This window comes from Haliotis rubra, unplaced genomic scaffold (assembly GCF_003918875.1).
Source record: "Haliotis rubra isolate DU_JTF1 unplaced genomic scaffold, ASM391887v1 Scf502, whole genome shotgun sequence".
NCBI lineage: Eukaryota > Metazoa > Mollusca > Gastropoda > Lepetellida > Haliotidae > Haliotis > Haliotis rubra.
The window spans coordinates 761,016-783,733 of NW_025767194.1; the positions used below are offsets into that span (position 1 = coordinate 761,016).

At 37.6% G+C, this 22,718-nt stretch overlaps 1 protein-coding gene across 1 annotated transcript; it reads right to left on the reverse strand.

Moving 5' to 3' along the window:
* Positions 1-908: 908 nt before the first annotated feature.
* Positions 909-8,872, reverse strand: LOC124291948 (calcium and integrin-binding protein 1-like). The gene is made up of 6 exons (XM_046729031.1): positions 8,802-8,872; positions 7,935-8,034; positions 7,266-7,413; positions 6,772-6,893; positions 2,847-2,935; positions 909-2,411 (listed from the first exon to the last, which is right to left on the reverse strand). The coding sequence occupies exons 1-6, from the start codon at positions 8,855-8,857 to the stop codon at positions 2,390-2,392; spliced, it is 537 nt and encodes a 178-aa protein (XP_046584987.1). The 5' UTR covers positions 8,858-8,872; the 3' UTR covers positions 909-2,389.
* Between the last annotated feature and the right edge of the window lie 13,846 nt (positions 8,873-22,718).

The window sequence follows — 22,718 nt, forward strand, 5'->3', positions numbered from 1 at the left end:
TATACACACTCAAAATATATATATTTCAGTTACATGAGGAAGAGAATATATGGTCCAAATAAAAACTACCTTTTCAAAATAGATTTTTAATTTGTACCAACATATACTTATGAACCTGTTTTCGTATCCATTGTATTACCGAAAATATGTTATATATGCACAACCATTTAAATGTCAAACTTGATACAAACATGTCTGAATACCTGTTTACAAATAATACTCTTGTTCTGTAATACACAACAGGTAACCATGGTAACATACACTCAAGGCAAACTTTTTTCATTACTTGCTTCACTTGGTTCATCATGCTGATGCCACTATAGTGTTAACTTGCCCACACATTACTTGTTGATGCCACTATAATGTTAACTTGCCCACACATTACTTGTATGCTGATGCCACTATAATGTTAACTTGCCCACACATTACTTGTATGCTGATGCCACTATAATGTTAACTTGCCCACACATTACTTGTATGCTGATGCCACTATAATGTTAACTTTGCCCACATTACTTGTATGCTGATGCCACTATAATAATGTTAACTTACTTGCCCACTATAATGTTAACTTGCCCACACATTGTATGCTGATGCCACTATAATGTTAACTTGCCCACACATTACTTGTATGCTGATGCCACTATAATGTTAACTTGCCCACACATTATTTGTACTTTAAATAAAACATGACACATTCTGACTTAATAAACATGATTTTGTAAACATGGGCTAGGTATGTCCCATGTAAATTATCTGTAGCCCTTACATACAAAATATTGAACCAGAAAAGAAGACAAAAGTCTGTGTTTGAAGAAATATTGTCTACAGTATCCTACAACTAGTAACTGAAACATCAACAACTAAGCCAAATGCTACATTTCTGCCTAATTTATTTTATCCTGAGTTTTGTATCCAAGCAATGAAGAAAGTTTTGCCTAAAATGATATCACATAACGAAGTCAACAGAAACAACATCACAAATGTCTGTGAATGGAACTCGGATCCAACACAACTACATTATATGTACATATACACAGTAATCATGGTGATCTTTCTGACCAACAGAACCTGCAGCAGCAATGTGGCCATTTAAACCATTTTCAATAAATTCATAATTTATCATGGTATCACAATTGGGAACACACAATAGAATATATACAATCTCACGGAGTGTGTGCCATCTGAAATGTAGATGATATTTTCCATTCTCCGCAGTCTGCTTATTAAAGCAGCAGCAATGTGTTATATTGCTGGTATCAGTTGCATGAAACAAAACAGTAACATCCAATGTCATTCACAATATTATAAAAACAGCTAAAAGTGACAAGGTGCATATGACAAAAACAATTTTTTTGATTGTTTTTTGCCCCATATAAACTTCATAAATTGCCAAAAATAAAATACTTTTAGTATTTAAAAGGAAAATTATTTTGACGAGTTATTTTTATTTTTTATTTTTTCCCCTCCTGCCTTTAGGTTTTCTGAGGCCAATAAGCCATAAAACAAGAAATAAAATTGGTCTGGCCTTATGGTAATATTTGTACAAAGTGAAACTTGGTCAACTCAGAATCACTGGAATCACTGGAAATGTGTTGTCATCCACAGTTTGATGTCAGCCCACAACCAGTAGTGCCGATAATATCTTGAATGATTTTTATCACATAAAATCATACATGCTTAACAGCATGAGTAAACAAAGATTCACTGTTTTTCCAATGCACAGTCATATCCCATATTTTAAACATTAAAATTTTACGTCTGTCTGACAGACTTCTTAGCCACAGACAGAACCAGCAGCCTTAGCCATTGATGGAAACATGAGTAATCTCCAAGAAAATACGCTGCTAAAACAAAAGTAACATAATCGACCAACATGTACCATATTTGTTAAAATAAAACCAGGTATCGAAAGTTAAAATTCTTTTCAGAGATCAAGCAGTAGTGAATAATTTCATTCCAACTATTTTTCTTTAAATCAGGAATAAACATCCAGCTGTCTGTATTTTTCAAAACACTGTTTACAATACACAAAACATTACTCTCTGACAAGTCTACAAGTTGGTTAGAGGGTGCTGATTGGAGCTCAATAACACAGCAAATGTGGTACATAGTTTGACCTCTTCATATCTAAGGATGGCAACACTGCTAAAACTATCATAATATTCACAGACGTGATCACAGTTTAAAAATATATTAATCATTTCCAACAAGAACAATTTAATTAAAATCAAATAAGAAAACAATATTTTTCAGATCGAAAGTGACAGCGTCTGTCATGAAGATGACAGGAGACTGATTTCTTGAGCATGCTGAGGCTTATACCCCTTAACTTGACATCTGGATGGGACTTCTTGTGTAGGGAGAGATCTGATCTGTCTCAACCTCTTTACAAACGGATTCTGAAGGAGCTGAAGCACAGAAAGAGTTAGATTAAATATCCCTGTATCTTAACTGACTGACTGACTGAGTTTGGTTTTACGCTGCTTTTAGCAATATTCCAGCAACATCATGGCGCGGGACACCAGAAATGGGCTTCACAGATTGTACCCATGTGGGGATTCGAACCCGGGTCTTCAGCGTGACGAGCCAACGCTGTAACCACTAGGCTACCCCACCGCCCCCTGTATCTTAACAACATGCAGACCATGATTAAGTAAGAAAATTAAGTATTAAATGATGTTATTGTATATTACTATAAATAAATGCATCAAACATTTTGGGTGTATATTTCACCATCAAGTGTTACAAGATTTTGACAACAGGGCCATCCTAGAACCGTCCTTTGGACAGTAATGCAGATATCCAGGGATAATATAGCAGATTGTATGAAGGCTAAAACTTACTTGACAAAGTCTGGAGCCTTGGATATAACATGTTCAAACTCAGCAAATGACAGAGAATCATCATCGTCAAGATCTGCCTCTTCAAGGATCTGAAACCCAGATGATCAGATGTTTAAAGCCACGTCGAGGCGCATTTCAGTTACATTATAAGAGAAAGGAGTTCCTGTACTATCCAAGATACCTCTACCACAGATACATGTCATGTGCCACAGATACATGTCATGCACCACAGATACATGTCATGCACCACAGATACATGTCATGCACCACAGATACACATCATGCACCACAGATACATGTCATCCACCACAGATACATGTCATGCACCACAGATACACATCATGCACCACAGATACATGTCATCCACCACAGATACATGTCATGTACCACAGATACATGTCATGTCCACCACTGATACATGTCATGCACCACAGATACATGTCATGCACCACAGATTATTATGTCATGCACCACAGATACACGTCATGCACCACAGACACATGTCATCCACCACCGATACACGTCATGTAAGCACTGATTACACGTCACGCCCACAGATACACATCGCCATGCATCACAGACACATGTCAAGGCACCACTGATACATGTCATATACCACTGATACATGTCATGTCCACTGTTACACAGACCACGGAATCACGTCATGTACCACTGATACACGTCATATACCACTGATACATGTCATGTCACCACAGATACATGTCATGCACCACAGATACACGTCATGTACCACTGATACATGTCATGTCACCAAAGATACACGTCATGCACCAAAGATACACGTCATGTACCACTGATACATGTCATGCACCACAGATACATGTCATGCATCACAGATACACATGTACCACTGATACATGTCATGTACCACAGATACATGTCATGCACCACAGATACATGTCATGCACCACAGATACATGCCATGCACCAGATACACGTCATGCACCACGATACATCGCCAACACCAGATACAAGTCATACAACAGATACATGTCATGTATCATAGATATACGTCATGTACCAAAGATACACATCATGTACCAAAGGTACATGTCATGCACCACAGATACATTGCAACACTGGTACATGTCATGCACCACTGATACACGTCATGCACCACTGATACATGTCATGTACCACAGATACATGTCATGTACAAAAGATACATGTTATGTACCACAGAGACACGTCATGTACCACAGATATCCTAGTCATGTACCACAGATACATGTCATGTACCACAGATATCCTAGTCATGTACCACAGATACATGTCATGTACCACAGATACATGTCATGTACCACAGATATCCTAGTCATGTACCACAGATACATGTCATGTACCACAGATACATGTCATGTACCACAGATATCCTAGTCATGTACCATGGATACACGTCATGTACCAGAGATATCCTTGTCGTGTACGTCAGATACACGTCATGTACCACAGATATCCAAGTCATGTACCACAGATACAAGCCATGCACCACAGATACATGTCATCTACCACAGATATCCTAGTCATGTACCACAGATACAAGCCATGTACCACAGATACACGTCATGTACCACAGATACAAGCCATGCACCACAGATACAAGCCATGCACCACAGAAACAAGGCATGTATACACGTCATGTACCACAGATACACGTCATGCACCACAGATACACGTCATGCACCACAGATACACGTCATACACCACAGATACAAGCCATGCACCACAGATACAAGCCATGCACCACAGATACAAGCCATGCACCACAGATACACGTCATATACCACAGATACACGTCATGCACCACAGATACACGTCATGCACCACAGATACATGTCATGCACCACAGATACACGTCATGTACCACAGATACAAGCCATGCACCACAGATACACGTCATGTACCACAGATACAAGTCATGCACCACAGATACACGTCATGCACCACAGATACACGTCATGCACCACAGATACACGTCATGCACCACAGATACACGCCATGCACCACAAATACACGTCATGCACCACAGATACATCGCCATGCAATCACAGATACATGTCATGCACCACTGATACACGTCCATGCACCACAGATACCGTCGTGTTGCACCAATACAAATACACGTTTCATGCACTTCACAGATACACGCCATGCACCACAAATACACGCCATGCACCACTGATACACGCCATGCACCACTGATACACGTCCATGCACCACAGATACACGTATTATACCACAGATACATGCACCACAGATACACGTCATGTACCACAGATACACATGCACCACAGATACACGCCATAATATACCACAGATACAAGCCATGTACCACAGATACAAACACCATGCACCACAGATACATGATACCATGCCACCACAGATACACGCCATGTACCACAGACAAAGCCATGTACCACAGATACACGTCATGCACCACAGATACACGCCATGCACCACAGATACAACGTCATGCACCACAGATACACCATGTACCACAGATACCGTTTCATGCACCACAGATACGCCATGCACCACAGATACCGTCATCATGCACCACAGATACAAGCCATGCACCACAGATACAAGCCATGTACCACAGATACACGCCATGTACCACAGATACAAGTCATGCACCACAGATACAAAGTCATGCACCACAGATACATTGTCATGCACCACAGATACACGTCATGCACCACAGATACACGTCATGCACCACAGATACACGTCATGCACCACAGATACACGTCATGCACCACAGATACACGTCATGCACCACAGATACACGTCATGTACCACAGATACAAGCCATGCACCACAGATACAAGCCATGCACCACAGATACAAGCCAAACCACAGATACACGGCATATACCACAGATACACGGCATGTACCACAGATACACGTCATGCACCACAGATACATCGCCATGCACCACAGATACACGTCATGTACCACAGATACACGTCATATACCACAGATACAAGCCATGCACCACAGATACACGTCATGCACCACAGATACATGTCATGTACCACAGATACACGTCATGCACCACAGATACACGTCATGTACCACAGATACACGTCATGCACCACAGATACAACGTCATGCACCACAGATACAAGTCATGCACCACAGATACACGTCATGCACCACAGATACAAGCCATGTACCACAGATACACGCCATGCACAACAGATACATGTCATGTACCACAGATACAAGCCATGCACCACAGATACACGTCATGCACCACAGATACACGTCATGCACCACAGATACACGTCATGTACCACAGATACACAGGTCATGTACCACAGATACACGTCATGTACCACAGATACATGTCATGTACCACAGATACATGTCATGTACCACAGATACATGTCATGTACCACAGATACACGTCATGTACCACAGATACACAGGTCATGTACCACAGATACACGTCATGTACCACAGATAAACGTCATGTACCACAGATATATGTCATGTACCACAGATACATGTCATGTACCACAGATACACGTCATGTACCACAGATACACGTCATGTACCACAGATACACAGGTCATGTACCACAGATACATGTCATGTACCACAGATACACGTCATGTACCACAGATACACGTCATGTACCACAGATACACGTCATGTACCACAGATACACTTCATGTACCACAGATACATGTCATGTACCACAGATATCCTAGTCATGCACCACAGAAACACGTCATGTACCACAGATATCCTAGTCATGTACCACAGATACACGTCATGCACCACAAGTATTCTAGCTGTGCACCACAGATATACCAGTCACGTATGAGTTCTCATAGAATCTGTCCTTATCATAAGATAGACCTTCTAGTTTGGAAACCATGGTAACCAGACTCACATTATCTATGAGCTGTTGCATGTCCTCATCAGACAGCTTCTGATCAGGGTTCTGGAAACTTGTCAGGTGGTCAACAACCTGACGCAGGTCTGCACTTGATAACATGTCGTCCTCATCAAAATCTGAAAAAGAAACACCATCATGAGCCTAATTGGGTTTTACTTTGTCAGTTAGGGACACGCAGAGCATGTTACATGAAAAATGATAGACAAGTCCATGTCTAAGCAGGTTGAAGGTGATACTTTACAGCTAACAGACAACCTTCTGGACTCACAGACAGATGGGAGCTATGTACAATCTATCACTGCCACAATACACAAACATCATACCATAGTCAGACATTGTTACAGACTGAGAGAGTCAAGTTGACTTGACTGATGGTGGTCACTGGTGTCCTAGACCACGTTAGCAGGTGCCCTTAAAATGTATGTACACAGTACAGGGTGCAAAACTAACAAAAATATTAGACATTCCACCTTGAAACATTATCTTACCATATATTCTGAAGGCATATTCAACCTTGACATTCTTGGGTGCATTATCTGAGAAGACTGACATCATATCCAGGAAGTCTTCAAATGTCATATTGCCCTGGCCGTCTGATGAAAACACCTGGCAGATGCGCTCTCCAAAAGGGTTCACCTGTAGATACAGACATGGTTAGGTGTTTCATACATGTCATACAAACTTGATTCTGAATCTTGTGGACACATTATGATAACAGCTCTTCGTGTGAAAAGGTGAGTCAGGCTATAGCAGCAAGACAGGTGGGGAGAAATGTATGCATGCAGGTGCTGCATGGACTGGTTTAACAGTGATCAGTAGAGGACTTAACGTGTACACAAGACGGTCCCCCGTTTGGCGTACAAGTGACTACCTGAGAGGGAGGTCACTCATTTGCATGACTGCCTGATCACAGAGAGGGAGATTCTGCATGTCACACAAAAACGTGTCTAAAAGTGTTATTTAGGAAAATAATTAAAGAAAATTTGCTACAGCCATTGATAGTTGTTCAAGTTATTGATTGACATGAATGAAAACATAAAAAGAAAACAATTAAATAATCAAATTTTGACCAAAATGTGCAAAATTTATAAATAATAAATTTGACGATATTTAACAGCAAACAGTGATAGCCCTCTTTCACAAGACACCCTACTCACCTTCAGTTCAGGAAGCTCCAGTACCTTGCCCTTTGTGAGTTTGCAGTTCCTGTCAGTATCTACAGAAGTGCTGTCTAAATTATAAAATCTCTTGTAGACACTGAAACAAATACAACATTTCTGTTACCATGGTAATGACTCGTAAACAATAAACAACAATAGGATTATCAGCATGATTACAACCATGCCAGGCTTTGTGAGCTGGCCAAAAATACTTTATTGACACAGCTCAAAGGCTTAAAAACTGTTGGTGAAACCCAAGACTTCTGAGATTCATACTCATAAACAGCAGATCTTGAAAAGCTAAGGGACACAATTCTGGACAGCAAACTGAGATGCCCAGGTTAGTTGTGTCATGTTCAGTGAATGGGCTTCTCAACCAGCCCTTAATTACTGTAGAAGATAAGGAAAGTGAAGTTTCCATTTCACCACATCTTTACGGGGGATATTGTCAACAAATGAATGACTGTCAGGAAATAACATGCGAAGACATGGTCCAGATGACTTTCTGACAAATCCTTCTGTCAAAATTGTCATATTTCCTGAGTACTGTGGATATGTGCATAAATTGGCGGTAACGGTGAAATGGAATTTCCTTTTAATACTTTTACTTTGTAATGATTTGAAACACACAAAAATATCATGAATATGTTCACCTCTTTTTTTAGTGCTAACACTACACTCACAAATATCCAAACATCAGAGCAGCTTGTATTTAGCCAGGAGCCAGACAGTCCAGAGAACAATATTGAAAGCAACGATCAACACGGTCAGGGTACACTGACACTCGATCAACATAGAACCAGCATAGGCTGCTAGGGACCTTTCCTAACCAGGAATTCCTTCGGGGAGAATCAAAACACTTACTGTAAAATTTCCTTCTTGGTGAGATAGGTTAAAGTCTGAAAAAAAAATACAAACATGTTTAATTATTTCTAAATTATGTTGTATTTCTTGGGTTGAATATAAATGATACATTATTGAATCGGTATTTGACATAGGTATGAGTAAAAAAAAGGGAGTATATTCAGGTTCTACTGAAAGTTTTAAAAGACCTTTTAACACTGCTAGTATTACATATTCGAATTGTTTTAAAGACATTGACACATTAAAACAACTCCACAAAGGTACTTAAAATATGTCTTGTTCTAAACTGTATCACAGCTCTTCAATTTGTTCATTTCACAAAATACAATCAAAATTCAAACTTCTTTCTTTACCATGACTTCCAAGTTCCATATATTCTTTTTACCTAAGAACACATCATAGAACTACAATCAACTTGAAATATATTACTTCATTATTTATTTTTTTATTTAAACAACATATATATACATTTCCCTAATACTTGTACTATTTTGGAAGCCAAAATTTGCATGGTACAGTCCATACTGTTACCATATTATAAATATGGCCAGTTTCCGTAACTGTATGGCAAAATGTAGGAAATGAATTATCAGTTTCAAGAATTGGTATGGCCAATTTCATGAATGTACATATGCATATTTTACTGACTGGGTAATCTCACATTAAATTTCATCACTTCATAGTTCTTCAACATGTTAAGTTTTTCAATGAACATATCCGTATCTATACTATTTTAGTAAAAAGCTGTTTAAATTCTAGGTAAGCTAATGTTCATAAGAATTCTGATAGAGCTTCATAACACCCAATGGATGATATTCTATATTTTTTACTCAAAACAGTTTACCTGTTTGTCATGTTATATCTCGTATGAAATAGGTTAAACATGTAAAAGTTCTGTTTATATTCATTTAGTAATTATGGTAATATAAATTCATTAAGAATTACTGCAAGAGCATAAATATGTGTTTTGTTTTCTCCTTACATCCAATTTCTAAATCTGGTGAATGGCATAAAAGAATATGGCACTATCAGGGAGATGTTTTCACCATCAGGGGTTTGAGTTCACTTCTAACACAAATATTCAGTCACAGTAACTTAAGTCTGAGTTTTGACTTAAATTCATTCGGATACTTACTCACATTTGAGAATCATGCGCATTTCCAAACAGAATGAACTGAATCATCGATATTAAACTCAAACATAGTAGACAATTTGAGTTTGGTGAATAGAATACTTAAGTTGTTTGGGCTTTTTTATTAAAAAACTGCAGCTGAGTTCAAAATTCAACTGTTTCATATTGTCACACTTAGTTTGAAATTTGAGTAAAAACTTAAGTTTGTTTTGAGAAATCAGGGCCAGAGCCACAAACATATGGAGACCAGCAGCCAGCAATCAACCGTGATCAAGGAATCTATGTACCATGTGCTTGGGACTCACTTATCTTATACATAAGCCCTCTGTTTGTATCACCGATGTTTATCCCAACCTCACCAGCCCACTGGCCTCATGTTTGTGTTGTATATCCACTGGCATCCCTTCCTCATGTTTGTACTATAGCACTGTATCACTGGCCTCCTCGTGTTTGTGTCTTCCATCTGATACTCTATACCATTTATCTACCATTTACCTGATGAAGTAGGAAGCATACACTCTAAAAAGTCATGTATTCTCAATTAAGAAGTTGACATCCATAAATCTTGCTTTTCTTATAAACTTCTAAATAGAAACATTCAAAACGGTTTAATATAATATTGTCTGATAACAATGGTTTGAGGTACATGTATTTTAAACATTTATTAATAATGATATCAAAGTATTAACATTATTCTCTGATCTGCAACATGTACATTGGGATGATTGACATTTTTCAAAAATTAGTCTGACCTACCTCTAACACCAGAAAGTGGAAAAAAGTAATCATGGTTTCTGAAAAGCATTGTTTCTATTGCTGTGCCAAATTCTGACTTCCATGACTATAGGCATAGGACACAATGATTAGGATGATGAATTCAAAGTCATGAAAAAAATGAGTGAAATGGAGTGTGTTAAGTTTTTTCGCCACATTTAACAATATCACGGTGGGGACACCAGAAATGGGCTTCACACATTGCACGCATGGAGTGAATATCGGTCGTCGCTATTTTACACCCTCTCAGATGACATGGTGCGGGACTGACTTTATCGACTTGTACACCCTGGTTGCATCTCGCGTATTACTCAAAGTGACTGTCATTGTAGGTGCGCGCCGAAAATACATGTGCGCCAGCGAGGACCGTATGTAAACAACGGAAGAGACAAGCACATGTGACAGGTTTCATTGGATAGAATAGTGAAAGATGTTTAAGTTTGATGTTGTTTAAAGCACATCCATACATTAAATAAAACTGACCGCAATTTTAGGTATTGTCATGAGTAATCTATTTTTCCAAATGCGCATATCTCAGATCAACGCCTTAGTGGTGATGCGACCATCTATGTATGCAGTTTTCACACTTTCCACGCTGGGGTGACATGTATTTTGACAGTTTTGGGCGATTTTTCAGAATATTTTGGTAAGAGATGGAAAGGTATAGTCTGCGTATGAAATGTAGACGGACATCTCAGCATTTCAGAAAAAAATACAGTGAGTGTTAGTTCAACGCCTATGCGGTGATGCGGCCGCTGTTTCCAACACACCTACGCGCACATTCGACCATGGCAGGCCTATATAAATATCATTGTGCGCGCTGGGGTGACATTTCTCCACGCTGGGGTTACATGTATTTTGGCAGTTTTGGGCGATTTTTCAGAATATTTTGGTAAGAGATGGAAAGGTATGGTCTGCATATGAAATGTAGACGGACATCTCAGCATTTCAGAAAAAAATACAGTGAGTGTTAGTTCAACGCCTATGCGGTGATGCGGCCGCTGTTTCCAACACACCTACGCGCACATTCGACCACGGCAGTCCTATATAAATATCATTGTGCGCGCTGGGGTGACATGTATTTTGACAGTTTTGGGCGATTTTTCAGAATATTTTGGTAAGAGATGGAAAGGTATAGTCTGCGTATGAAATGTAGACGGACATCTCAGCATTTCAGAAAAAAATACAGTGAGTGTTAGTTCAACGCCTATGCGGTGATACGGCCGCTGTTTCCAACACACCTACGCGCACATTCGACCACGGCAGGCCTATATAAATATCATTGTGCGCGCTGGGGTGACATGACTCCACCACGCCAGGTTTAACCAAGTTACAGTTAGTCAGTAGCCAGGTTACAGTCATTATGTGACCAAGTTACAGTTAGTCAGTAGCCAAGTTACATTCAATATGTAACCAAGTTACAGTTGGTCAGTAGCAAAGTCACATTCAATATGTAACCAAGTTACATCAGTAGTTACAGTCAACATGTAACCAAGTTACAGTTGATCAGTCATTAGCCAGGTTACAGTCGACCTGTAACAAAGTTAGCAGTTAGTCTACATGTAACCAAGTTTCAGTCAGCATGTAACCAAGTTACAGTTAGTCAGTAGCCAGGTTACAGTCAACATGTTACCAAGTTAGTCAGTAAGTTACAGCCAACATGTTACCAAGTTAGTCAGTAGCCAGGTTACAGTCTATCGAATGTAACCAAGTTTCATGTATTCAGCAGTCAGTCAGTAGCCAGGTTACAGTCACCATGTATCCAAGTTAGTCAGTAATGTGTAACAGGTTACAGTTAGTCAACATGTTACCAAATTAGTCAGTAACCAGCCAGGTTACATGTAAACATGTTACCAGTTAGTCAGTAGCCAGGTTACAGTCAACATGTAACCAAGTTACAGTCAGTCAGGTAGCCAGGTTACAGTCATTATGTGACCAAGTTACAGTTAGTCATCAGTAGCCAAGTTGCATTCAATTTCAGTAACCAGGTTACAGTTATTACAGTAGCCAGGTTACAGTCGACCTTATTAGTCAAACAGCCAACATGTTACAGTTAGCCAGGTTACAGTCTACATGTAACCAAGTTTCAGTCAGCATGTAACCAAGTTACAGTTAGTCAGTAGCCAGGTTACAGTCAACATGTTACCAAATTAGTCAGTAGCCAGGTTACAGCCAACATGTTACCAAGTTAGTCAGTAGCCAGGTTACAGCCAACATGTTACCAAGTTAGTCAGTAGCCAGGTTACAGTCACCATGTATCGAATTAATAGTCAGTCAGTAGCCAGGTTAGTCAACATGTATCCAATTAAGAGTCAGTCAGTAGCCAGGTTACAGTCAACATGTAACCAAGTTACAGTTGGTCAGTAGCCAAGTTACATTCAATATGTAACCAAGTTACAGTCAGTCAGTAGCCAGGTTACAGTCATTATGTGACCAAGTTACAGTTAATCAGTAGCCAAGTTGCATTCAATTTGTAACCAAGTTACAGTTATTCAGTAGCCAGGTTACAGTCGACCTTATTACAAAGTTAGTCAGTAGCCAGGTTACAGTCTACATGTAACCAAGTTTCAGTCAGCATGTAACCAAGTTACAGTTAGTCAGTAGCCAGGTTACAGTCAACATGTTACCAAATTAGTCAGTAGCCAGGTTACAGCCAACATGTTACCAACTTAGTCAGTAGCCAGGTTACAGCCAACATGTTACCAAGTTAGTCAGTAGCCAGGTTACAGTCACCATGTATCGAATTAATAGTCAGTCAGTAGCCAGGTTAGTCAACATGTATCCAATTAACAGTCAGTCAGTAGCCAGGTTACAGTCAACATGTAAGCCAAGTTACAGTTGGTCAGTAGCCAAGTTACATTCAATATGTAACCAAGTTACAGTCAGTCAGTAGCCAGGTTACAGTCATTATGTGACCAAGTTACAGTTAGTCAGTAGCCAAGTTACATTCAATATGTAACCAAGTTACAGTTAATCAGTAGCCAAGTTGCATTCAATTTGTAACCAAGTTACAGTTAGTCAGTAGCCAGGTTATAGTCAACATGTAACCAAGTTACATTTAGTCAGTAGCCAGGTTACATTCAATATGTAACCAAATTACAGTTAGTCAGTAGCCAAGTTGCATTCAATATGTAACCAAGTTACAGTTAGTCAGTAGCCAGGTTAGAGCCAACATGTTACGAAGTTAGTCAGTAGCCAAGTTACAGTCAGCATGTAATCAAGTTACAGTCGGTAGCCAGGTTACATTCAACATGCAACCAAGTTACAGTCAGTAGCCAGGTTACAGTCAACATGTAACCTAGTTACCGTTAGTCAGTAGCCAGGTTACAGTCAACATGTAACCAAGTTACAGTTAGTAGACATCCCGGATGTTGACAAGTTGGATGAGTCCATTTTGCATTCAATAATGACTGGAATAAGTTAGGCCTACGGTATTTGTTCCTGTTCGATGGAATATTTGCCGTATGTGCGGAATTTTTATTCGTGTCATCCATTCTCAATTTCACGGCATTTATTCCGAACGGGAACATTTACTACTCGGAACTAAATCATGTTTACACACGGATGCCCCCGCTGCTGTAGGAAGAGTTTACACATTCAGGGTCCCATTGAAGTACTTGAAAACACTAAAAACAATGTGTTGAGGGGTTAGATAACACAGTTTATTATCATATAAAGATCAATAATTTAACAAAATTCACAAACAAGTTCAATAAACATCTATGCAACTATGAGATGCACACCTTTGGAGTCCCAATGAAACACACGTATAAGCTCTATCACTTCTGAGGAGCAGTTTTTGTGGAGAAGTGGATAGACTTCATCCCCTTTTTCATTATGATCAGAGAGAAATTGAACAAACTTTATCTAAGTGCAAATGTCTCTAAACATACAAAAAAATTATAAAATACAAAATAAAATATGAGATGCACACCTTTAGAGACTCTATAAAAGACATATGTAAGCTAAATGAGTTTTATTATATAGAACAAACTTTATGGATAACAACTTCTTCAGATTCTTGTACCGTTGTCAAGCATGCTTTGTCAAGCAAAGTTTGTTCTATATTGTACTTCCCAACTTCTAAAATGCCACTGAAAGAAGTTAAATGAGTTTTGTGCAGTGGGTTTTGAGGAGAAGTGGATAAAGTACACCCCCTGTTGTATGGGACGAACAGGATGAATAGAACCAAATTCAACTTAGTTCAAACATCTATAGAAGTGACAAAATTAAGAAATTGAAAGAACAAGGTATGAGATGCACACCTTAAGAGTCCCTACGAAAGACATTTATAAGTTCATTGAATCCTGTTAAGCAGTTTTTGTGGAGAAGTGGATCGACTTCATCCCCTATAACACTATCATCATTGAGAAATTCAACAAAATGTACTTAAGTTAAAATGTCTCCAAACATACAAAAAAACCCTATAAAATACAAAATCAAAATATGAGATGCACACCTTTAGAGACTCTATAAGGCACATGTGTGATCTAAATGAATTCCAAAAAGTAGTTTTTGAGGAGAGGAGGATAACGTACACCCCTGTTGGATGGAACGAACAGGATGAATAGAACCAAATTCAACTAAGTTCAAACATCTATAGAAGTGAACAAATCAAGAAATTGAAAGAACAAGGTATGAGATGCACCTTTAGAGTTCAAATGAAACGCACGTAGAATCTCAATCAATTCTGCTGAGCAGCGTTTGTGGAGAAGTGGATAGACTTCATCCCTTATAACACTATCATCATTGAGAAATTCAACAAAATGTACTTAAGTTAAAATGTCTCCAAACATACAAAAAAAATATGAAAAACAAAACAAAATATGAGATGCACACCTTTAGAGACTCTATAAGGCACATGTGTGATCTAAATGAATTCCAAAAAGTAGTTTTTGAGGAGAGGAGGATAACGTACACCCCTGTTGGATGGAACGAACAGGCTGAATAGAACAAATTTCAATTAAGATCAAACATTTGTAAAAGTGACAAAATTAAGAAATTGCATAAAAAAATATGAAATGCACACCTTAAGAGTCCCTACGAAAGACATTTATAAGTTCATTGAATCCTGTTAAGCAGTTTTTGTGGAGAAGTGGATCGACTTCGTCCCCTATAACACTATCATCATTGAGAAATTCAACAAAATGTACTTAAGTTAAGATGTCTCCAAACATACAAAAAAACTTTATAAAATACAAAATCAAAATATGAGATGCACACCTTTAGAGACTCTATAAGGCACATGTGTGATCTAAATGAGTTTTAAGCAGTGTTTTTTTAGAAGTGGATAAAGTACACCCCCTGTTGTATGGGACGAACAGGATGAATAGAACCAAATTCAACTAAGTTCAAACATCTATAGAAGTGACAAAATTAAGAAATTGAAAGAACAAGGTATGAGATGCACCTTTAGAGTTCAAATGAAACGCACGTAGAATCTCAATCAATTCTGTTGAGCAGCGTTTGTGGAGAAGTGGATAGACTTCATCCCCTATAACACTATCATCATTGAGAAATTCAACAAAATGTACTTAAGTTAAAATGTCTCCAAACATACAATTTTTTTTATAAAATACAAAAACAAAATATGAGATGCACACCTTTAGAGACTCTATAAAAGACATATGTAAGCTAAATGAGTTTTGTGCAGTGGGTTTTGAGGAGAAGTGGATAAAGTACACCCCCTGTTGTATGGGACGAACAGGATGAATAGAACCAAATTCAACTTAGTTCAAACATCTATAGAAGTGACAAAATTAAGAAATTGAAAGAACAAGGTATGAGATGCACACCTTTAGAGTCCCTACGAAAGACATTTATGAATGAATGAATGAATGTCTTTATTTCCTCCAAAAGTATATTCGAAGATTACATAAACAAACATCAGTTCAGTTACATATATCTACATATGATATGTACAAAGCACGGATATTTACAACAATGATAGTTCAGAAAGTATACATCAAGGAATTCTTTAAAGAATAGATATAGTTTGAAAAATGTAGTATGATCGTTTGCCATGCTGTTTCATGAAGGCTAGGGATGTGAAGTTTTGCACCACAAAACAGTACAAGGGCATCTTCATCATCAAGCATTTCAATTAAGACATATAATTCTACGTCCAGTAGGTCAAGTAGCGTCATATAAAAGTTATTTCTTTGGTTCATTACAGATTCACAATGCAAAATGATGTGGGCATCGTGGTCATAGCAGTACTTATTACAAAGCATACATTCTTTTGAGAATTTGGCTTTAGAACCGACTAGTACAGCAAGTTGTATATTGTCTTTATATTCTGGGTACAGATACATTAGAGTGTAAAGTCTATGTAGACTCAGTGTTTGATGGATTACAGCATATCTGGACATATGTTCTCTAATGGAGAGTCTCAATTTCCATTGAGCCTCTTCATAAGAGAAGACAGAGCTTATAACTATTTTGCGCCAAACTGTCTTTGACGGAAAAATACCAGTTTGCACGTAAGTTGATACATAATCCAGTAGGTTATTACTTCCGTGCTATACATAACAGAGTGTTGCAAATACTCGTAAGAGTCCCTACGAAAGACATTTATAAGTTCATTGAATCCTGTTAAGCAGTTTTTGTGGAGAAGTGGATCGACTTCATCCCCTATAACACTATCATCATTGAGAAATTCAACAAAATGTACTTAAGTTAAAATGTCTCCAAACATACAAAAAAAATTATAAAATACAAAATCAAAATATGAGATGCACACCTTTAGAGACTCTATAAGGCACATGTGTGATCTAAATGAGTTTTGTGCAGTGGTTTTGTAGAAGTGGATAAAGTACACCCCCTGTTGTATGGGACGAACAGGATGAATAGAACCAAATTCAACTAAGTTCAAACATCTATAGAAGTGAACAAATCAAGAAATTGAAAGAACAAGGTATGAGATGCACCTTTAGAGTTCAAATGAAACGCACGTAGAATCTCAATCAATTCTGTTGAGCAGCGTTTGTGGAGAAGTGGATAGACTTCATCCCTTATAACACTATCATCAATGAGAAATTCAACAAAATGTACTTAAGTTAAAATGTCTCCAAACATACAAAAAAAATATGAAAAACAAAACAAAATATGAGATGCACACCTTTAGAGACTCTATAAGGCACATGTATGATCTAAATGAATTTTAAAAAGTAGTTTTTGAGGAGATGTGCATAATAATAAATAGAAACATCAGCTGAAAACAGTTTATCTGTAGGCATGTGATAATGCTTGGGCAAATGACCTTTTCAGCTGATATTTCCCTTTATCATTAAGGTGTAATCCGTCCGAACAATATAAATAGTGCTTTGGTTCACCTGTTCCAAAATATAAAAAATCTTTTAGATGTTCGCACATTCTTACATCCGAGAACAGTGCACACATGCCTTATTATATCATTCGCACGGATTACCACCCCCCGTGTTTTGCTGAAATCCCTGGTGCGTGGAATGATATCACAACATATTATCACAGCACCAGGGTTCAGCGATTTTATAGACTTTATTAAATTGAAATATTGAGCTTGAAAATGATCAGCATTAAATGATAAAATATTGTTTGTTCCTACATGTAACAAAATGGCTTGATAATTTCTGAGACACATATTGTCTAATAATATTGTCTGTAAAGTGGCTCCAGGATGGGCAATTATTTCGCAGTTGGGAATTCCTCTAATTCCCCGGGAGAGGGAATCCCCAAGGATAAGTCTCTGACCTGAAATATAAAGCAAATATATATGCACGGCAAGTGAATTTCTCTAAAAGACCAATTTGGGATGCTCGTTAAAATAATGAATTACTTTTAACACCCAGTTGTTGGATATTGCAATGTAACACAAAAACTTAACACTGTTCTATTTACGACTGGTTAACTTACCGTTTTTGTGTTTGTTGTCAGTTTGTCGCGACCTGTTTGTCCGATGGGCGGAGGTTCGGATCTGGCTTGGAACTGAGGTTATAAAAGCTCTATATTAAGTTATGAAAACAATACATACATACATATGTATACATACATACATACATACATACATACATACATACATACATACATACATACATACATACATACATACATACATACATACATACATACATACATACATACATACATACATACATACATACATACATACATACATACATACATACATACAAAACATACATACATACAAACATACAAACATACATACATACATACAAACATACATACACACACACACACACACACATACATACATACGTACATACGTTGCATTTTCGCTCAAGGCCCAAAATCCCAAGTGTGGAAAGCTATGCAGATGGATCGGGTGAAGTATCAAATAAAGCAGCATCAACGCAGAAAGACTTAAGAAAACAATTTGGTATCCAATGCTATCCTAGGATTTCTACATCATATTGATGTCTATGTAATTTTAAAATGACACAGTTAGTCTTGTGTGACAGCTGACGCTAAGAATTGTCAAGACAATATGTAATAACTGCCAAGTACATGTATGATATAAATAAGATGGAAGTACCTATTGTGTCTTGGGGCCTGCATATGCCCAGAACAATCTTCTTTATCACTTGTACTGAAGTTTGTGGGCGCACTGCAAATATAAATGACAGGCATTCATCATTGCACAAGGACATCAACACAAGGACATATTACCCGATACTTTAGAGGGATTACTAAGTACATCGAAATTTCGATTTTTAACTATCTACATCAGGAGCGGTCATTGTGTGACTTTTGAAATGGAAGAAACATAAGTGTGTTACCTCCATGATGGTCCTTAAGCTTTTTGACCGGCGGCTCATCTGAAATCATCAAACATATTCTGTAAAAATGTTCAAAATGTTGACAATTATACATATATATATAGAAATTGGATGTACTGTAATATGTACTGAAATATTGTAAACATACATGTGTCATTAGATGATTTATACAGCACATTCATACATGCATCTTTAAGTGAAAATGGTCTAAATGCAATAGTAGCAACACACACAAAGAATGCCACCAAAAACCGTTAGATACCTACTCCAATTCTGGAAAGTACCCGGTGATTAAATATATAGATCTTGCATTAGTTTTTAATCTTGACAGATGTGGAAGTAACCAGATTTTTAGTATTACACTACAAGACGAATTCAAGACGTTTTATTCATACTTACTATGCAAATCGGCGTCTAGTTCCTGAACTTCAGATAAAGGCACTGGAAGAACTGTAATGAGAGATATTAGTGTTATATGAGCAGGTACACATTGTCACAATTATGGGATGAATTGCCTTGCTTTGGTAAGCTCGCATCAGGGGGATATATAATTTTATTTTATTTTGAAGATCGATAAGCTCGCTACCGGCTATGACATGCAAACAAAATAGCGTCTGCCTCTCAACTGGATTTGTAAAATCAGTGAAACACATTCTGACAAGCTTAAAACAGCTGTAAAAATGGTTAACGATGTTTCAGTTGAGTATGCAAACGACTCAATGTATAAAATACTTTACTTAAAGCAGTGAAAGTCGGTAAAAAAAATAAGCACATAGTGAACTCAACAACAGGTAATCGAACGGCTATCGAACTCCGTGTACTGCACGCGTCATATTATGACGTCATACGTTTGTTAGTGATGCAGTTTTTCGGCGGAGAGTTTGATGGTTACCGTGGCAGCGGGTAATATTTTTTTCCAATTCTCACCCTCCTGGGTGGGGGTAACACGGAAACTTGTTAAAGCGTCATTGACCAATGAAATTAAAGTTAAACATGCCTTCATACATGAAGGTAAGATAATGGGGTGAACTGTAATATGTGTTAAAATATTGTAACTGAAATATTCACCCAAGTCCTTCAAGATGACGTTCCTGGTGTCCTGAGTGTTAGGAATGACTGAAATGTTGGAAGCAGACGCCGTACAGTAAAAGATAAATTTGTCATGAAATGATTTAAATGCAAATTAAAACAAGTATCTTGAAGTGAAAATAGTTTAAATGCAATAGACAATAGTAGTAACAAAAAGAACAATAGTACCACCACAAATGTTTGAAAGCTACTCCAATTCTGGAAATTACTGACAGGTAAAGTGTTGTCATCACGTGAACTGAGGTTGTGCTGGCGACCAGATGACTTTCGGACGAACAATGTTTCTGTGTAATGTTTTGTACATTACAAATATTATTTCTGTATACATACGGAGTGTTTTTTTTAAGCTAGGCACATATGTTGTCGAACAGTCAAAAGCATATATAACTATATGTACATATATCTATATCTAAACATAATATATCTGTATGTGTATATGTGTACATACCGGTATATCTGAGAAGCAGTGTGTTCGACTCTTTGAACATGTGGAACTTTAGTATTTGTTGTCGTTAACAATGATGTTAACGTGGTAATATATATATGTATATGGGATGTACTGTAATATGTACTAAAATATTGTAAACATACATGTGTCATTAGATGATTTATACAGCACATTCATACATGCATCATTAAGTGAAAATGGTCTAAATGCAATAGTAGCAACACAAAGAATGCCACCAAAAACCGTTAGATACCTACTCCAATTCTGGAAAGTACCCGGTGATTAAATATATAGATCTTGCATTAGTTTTTTAATCTTGACAGATGTGGAAGTAACCAGATTTTTAGTATTACACTACAAGACGAATTCAATACGTTTTATTCATACTTACTATGCAAATCGGTGTCTAGTTCCTGAACTTCAGATGAAGGCAGTGGAAGAACTGTAATGACAGATATTAGTGTTATATGAGCAGGTACACATTGCCACAATTATGGGATGAATTCCCATGCTTTGGTAAGCTCGTATCAAAGCAGAACTGCGGAATCTCTTCAAAATGTCCTCTTTTGGAATTATCGTGCTTGTTCATTATTAGCATCAAATGTAGTGTTGTTGCATTGTCCGGGTTTCGTTCGTATTTGTGCGTGCTTCCAAAATGTATACATTACGTTATCATGATGAATGAATGACCTCAGGGATCGATATCAGTAACAATTACAAAGGCGCATACATACGCCTATTTAATGAGGGGCGAGGTCTGTGGGTTAAAAGAACGTCAATTATCTGAGGGTTGATGCATTACGTACTGTAATATGTACTAAAATATTGTAAACATACATGTGTCATTAGATGATTTATACAGCACATTCATACATGCATCATTAAGTGAAAATGGTCTAAATGCAATAGTAGCAACACAAACAATGCCACCAAAAACCGTTAGATACCTACTCCAATTCTGGAAAGTACCCGGTGATTGAATAAATAGATCTTGCATTAGTTTTTAATCTTGACAGATGTGGAAGTAACCAGATTATTAGTATTACACTACAAGACGTTTTATTCATACTTACTATGCAAATCGGTGTCTAGTTCCTGAACTTCAGATGAAGGCAGTGGAAGTACTGTAATGACAGATATTAGTGTTATATGAGCAGGTACACATTGCCACAATTATGGGATGAATTCCCATGCTTTGGTAAGCTCGTATCAAGGCAGAACTGCGGAATCTCTTCAAAATGTCCTCTTTTGGAATTATCGTGCTTGTTCATTATTAGCATCAAATGTAGTGTTGTTGCATTGTCCGGGTTTCGTTCGTATTTGTGCGTGCTTCCAAAATGTATACATTACGTTATCATGATGAATGAATGACCTCAGGGATCGATATCAGTAACAATTACAAAGGCGCATACATACGCCTATTTAATGAGGGGCGAGGTCTGTGGGTTAAAAGAACGTCAATTATCTGAGGGTTGATGCATTACGTACTGTAATATGTACTAAAATATTGTAAACATACATGTGTCATTAGATGATTTATACAGCACATTCATACATGCATCATTAAGTGAAAATGGTCTAAATGCAATAGTAGCAACACAAAGAATGCCACCAAAAACCGTTAGATACCTACTCCAATTCTGGAAAGTACCCGGTGATTAAATATATAGATCTTGCATTAGTTTTTAATCTTGACA

Coding starts and splice junctions, on each gene's coding strand:
- LOC124291948 (XM_046729031.1), bottom strand. CDS start 8,857: ATGTTTGTATTTTTTTTTCAGACTTTAACCTATCTCACCAAGAAGGAA. Junction 8,035..8,801: donor ACCAAGAAGGAAATTTTACA/GTAAGTGTTTTG, acceptor TATTTGTTTCAG/TGTCTACAAGAGATTTTATA. Junction 2,412..2,846: donor AAGGCTCCAGACTTTGTCAA/GTAAGTTTTAGC, acceptor TCTGTGCTTCAG/CTCCTTCAGAATCCGTTTGT.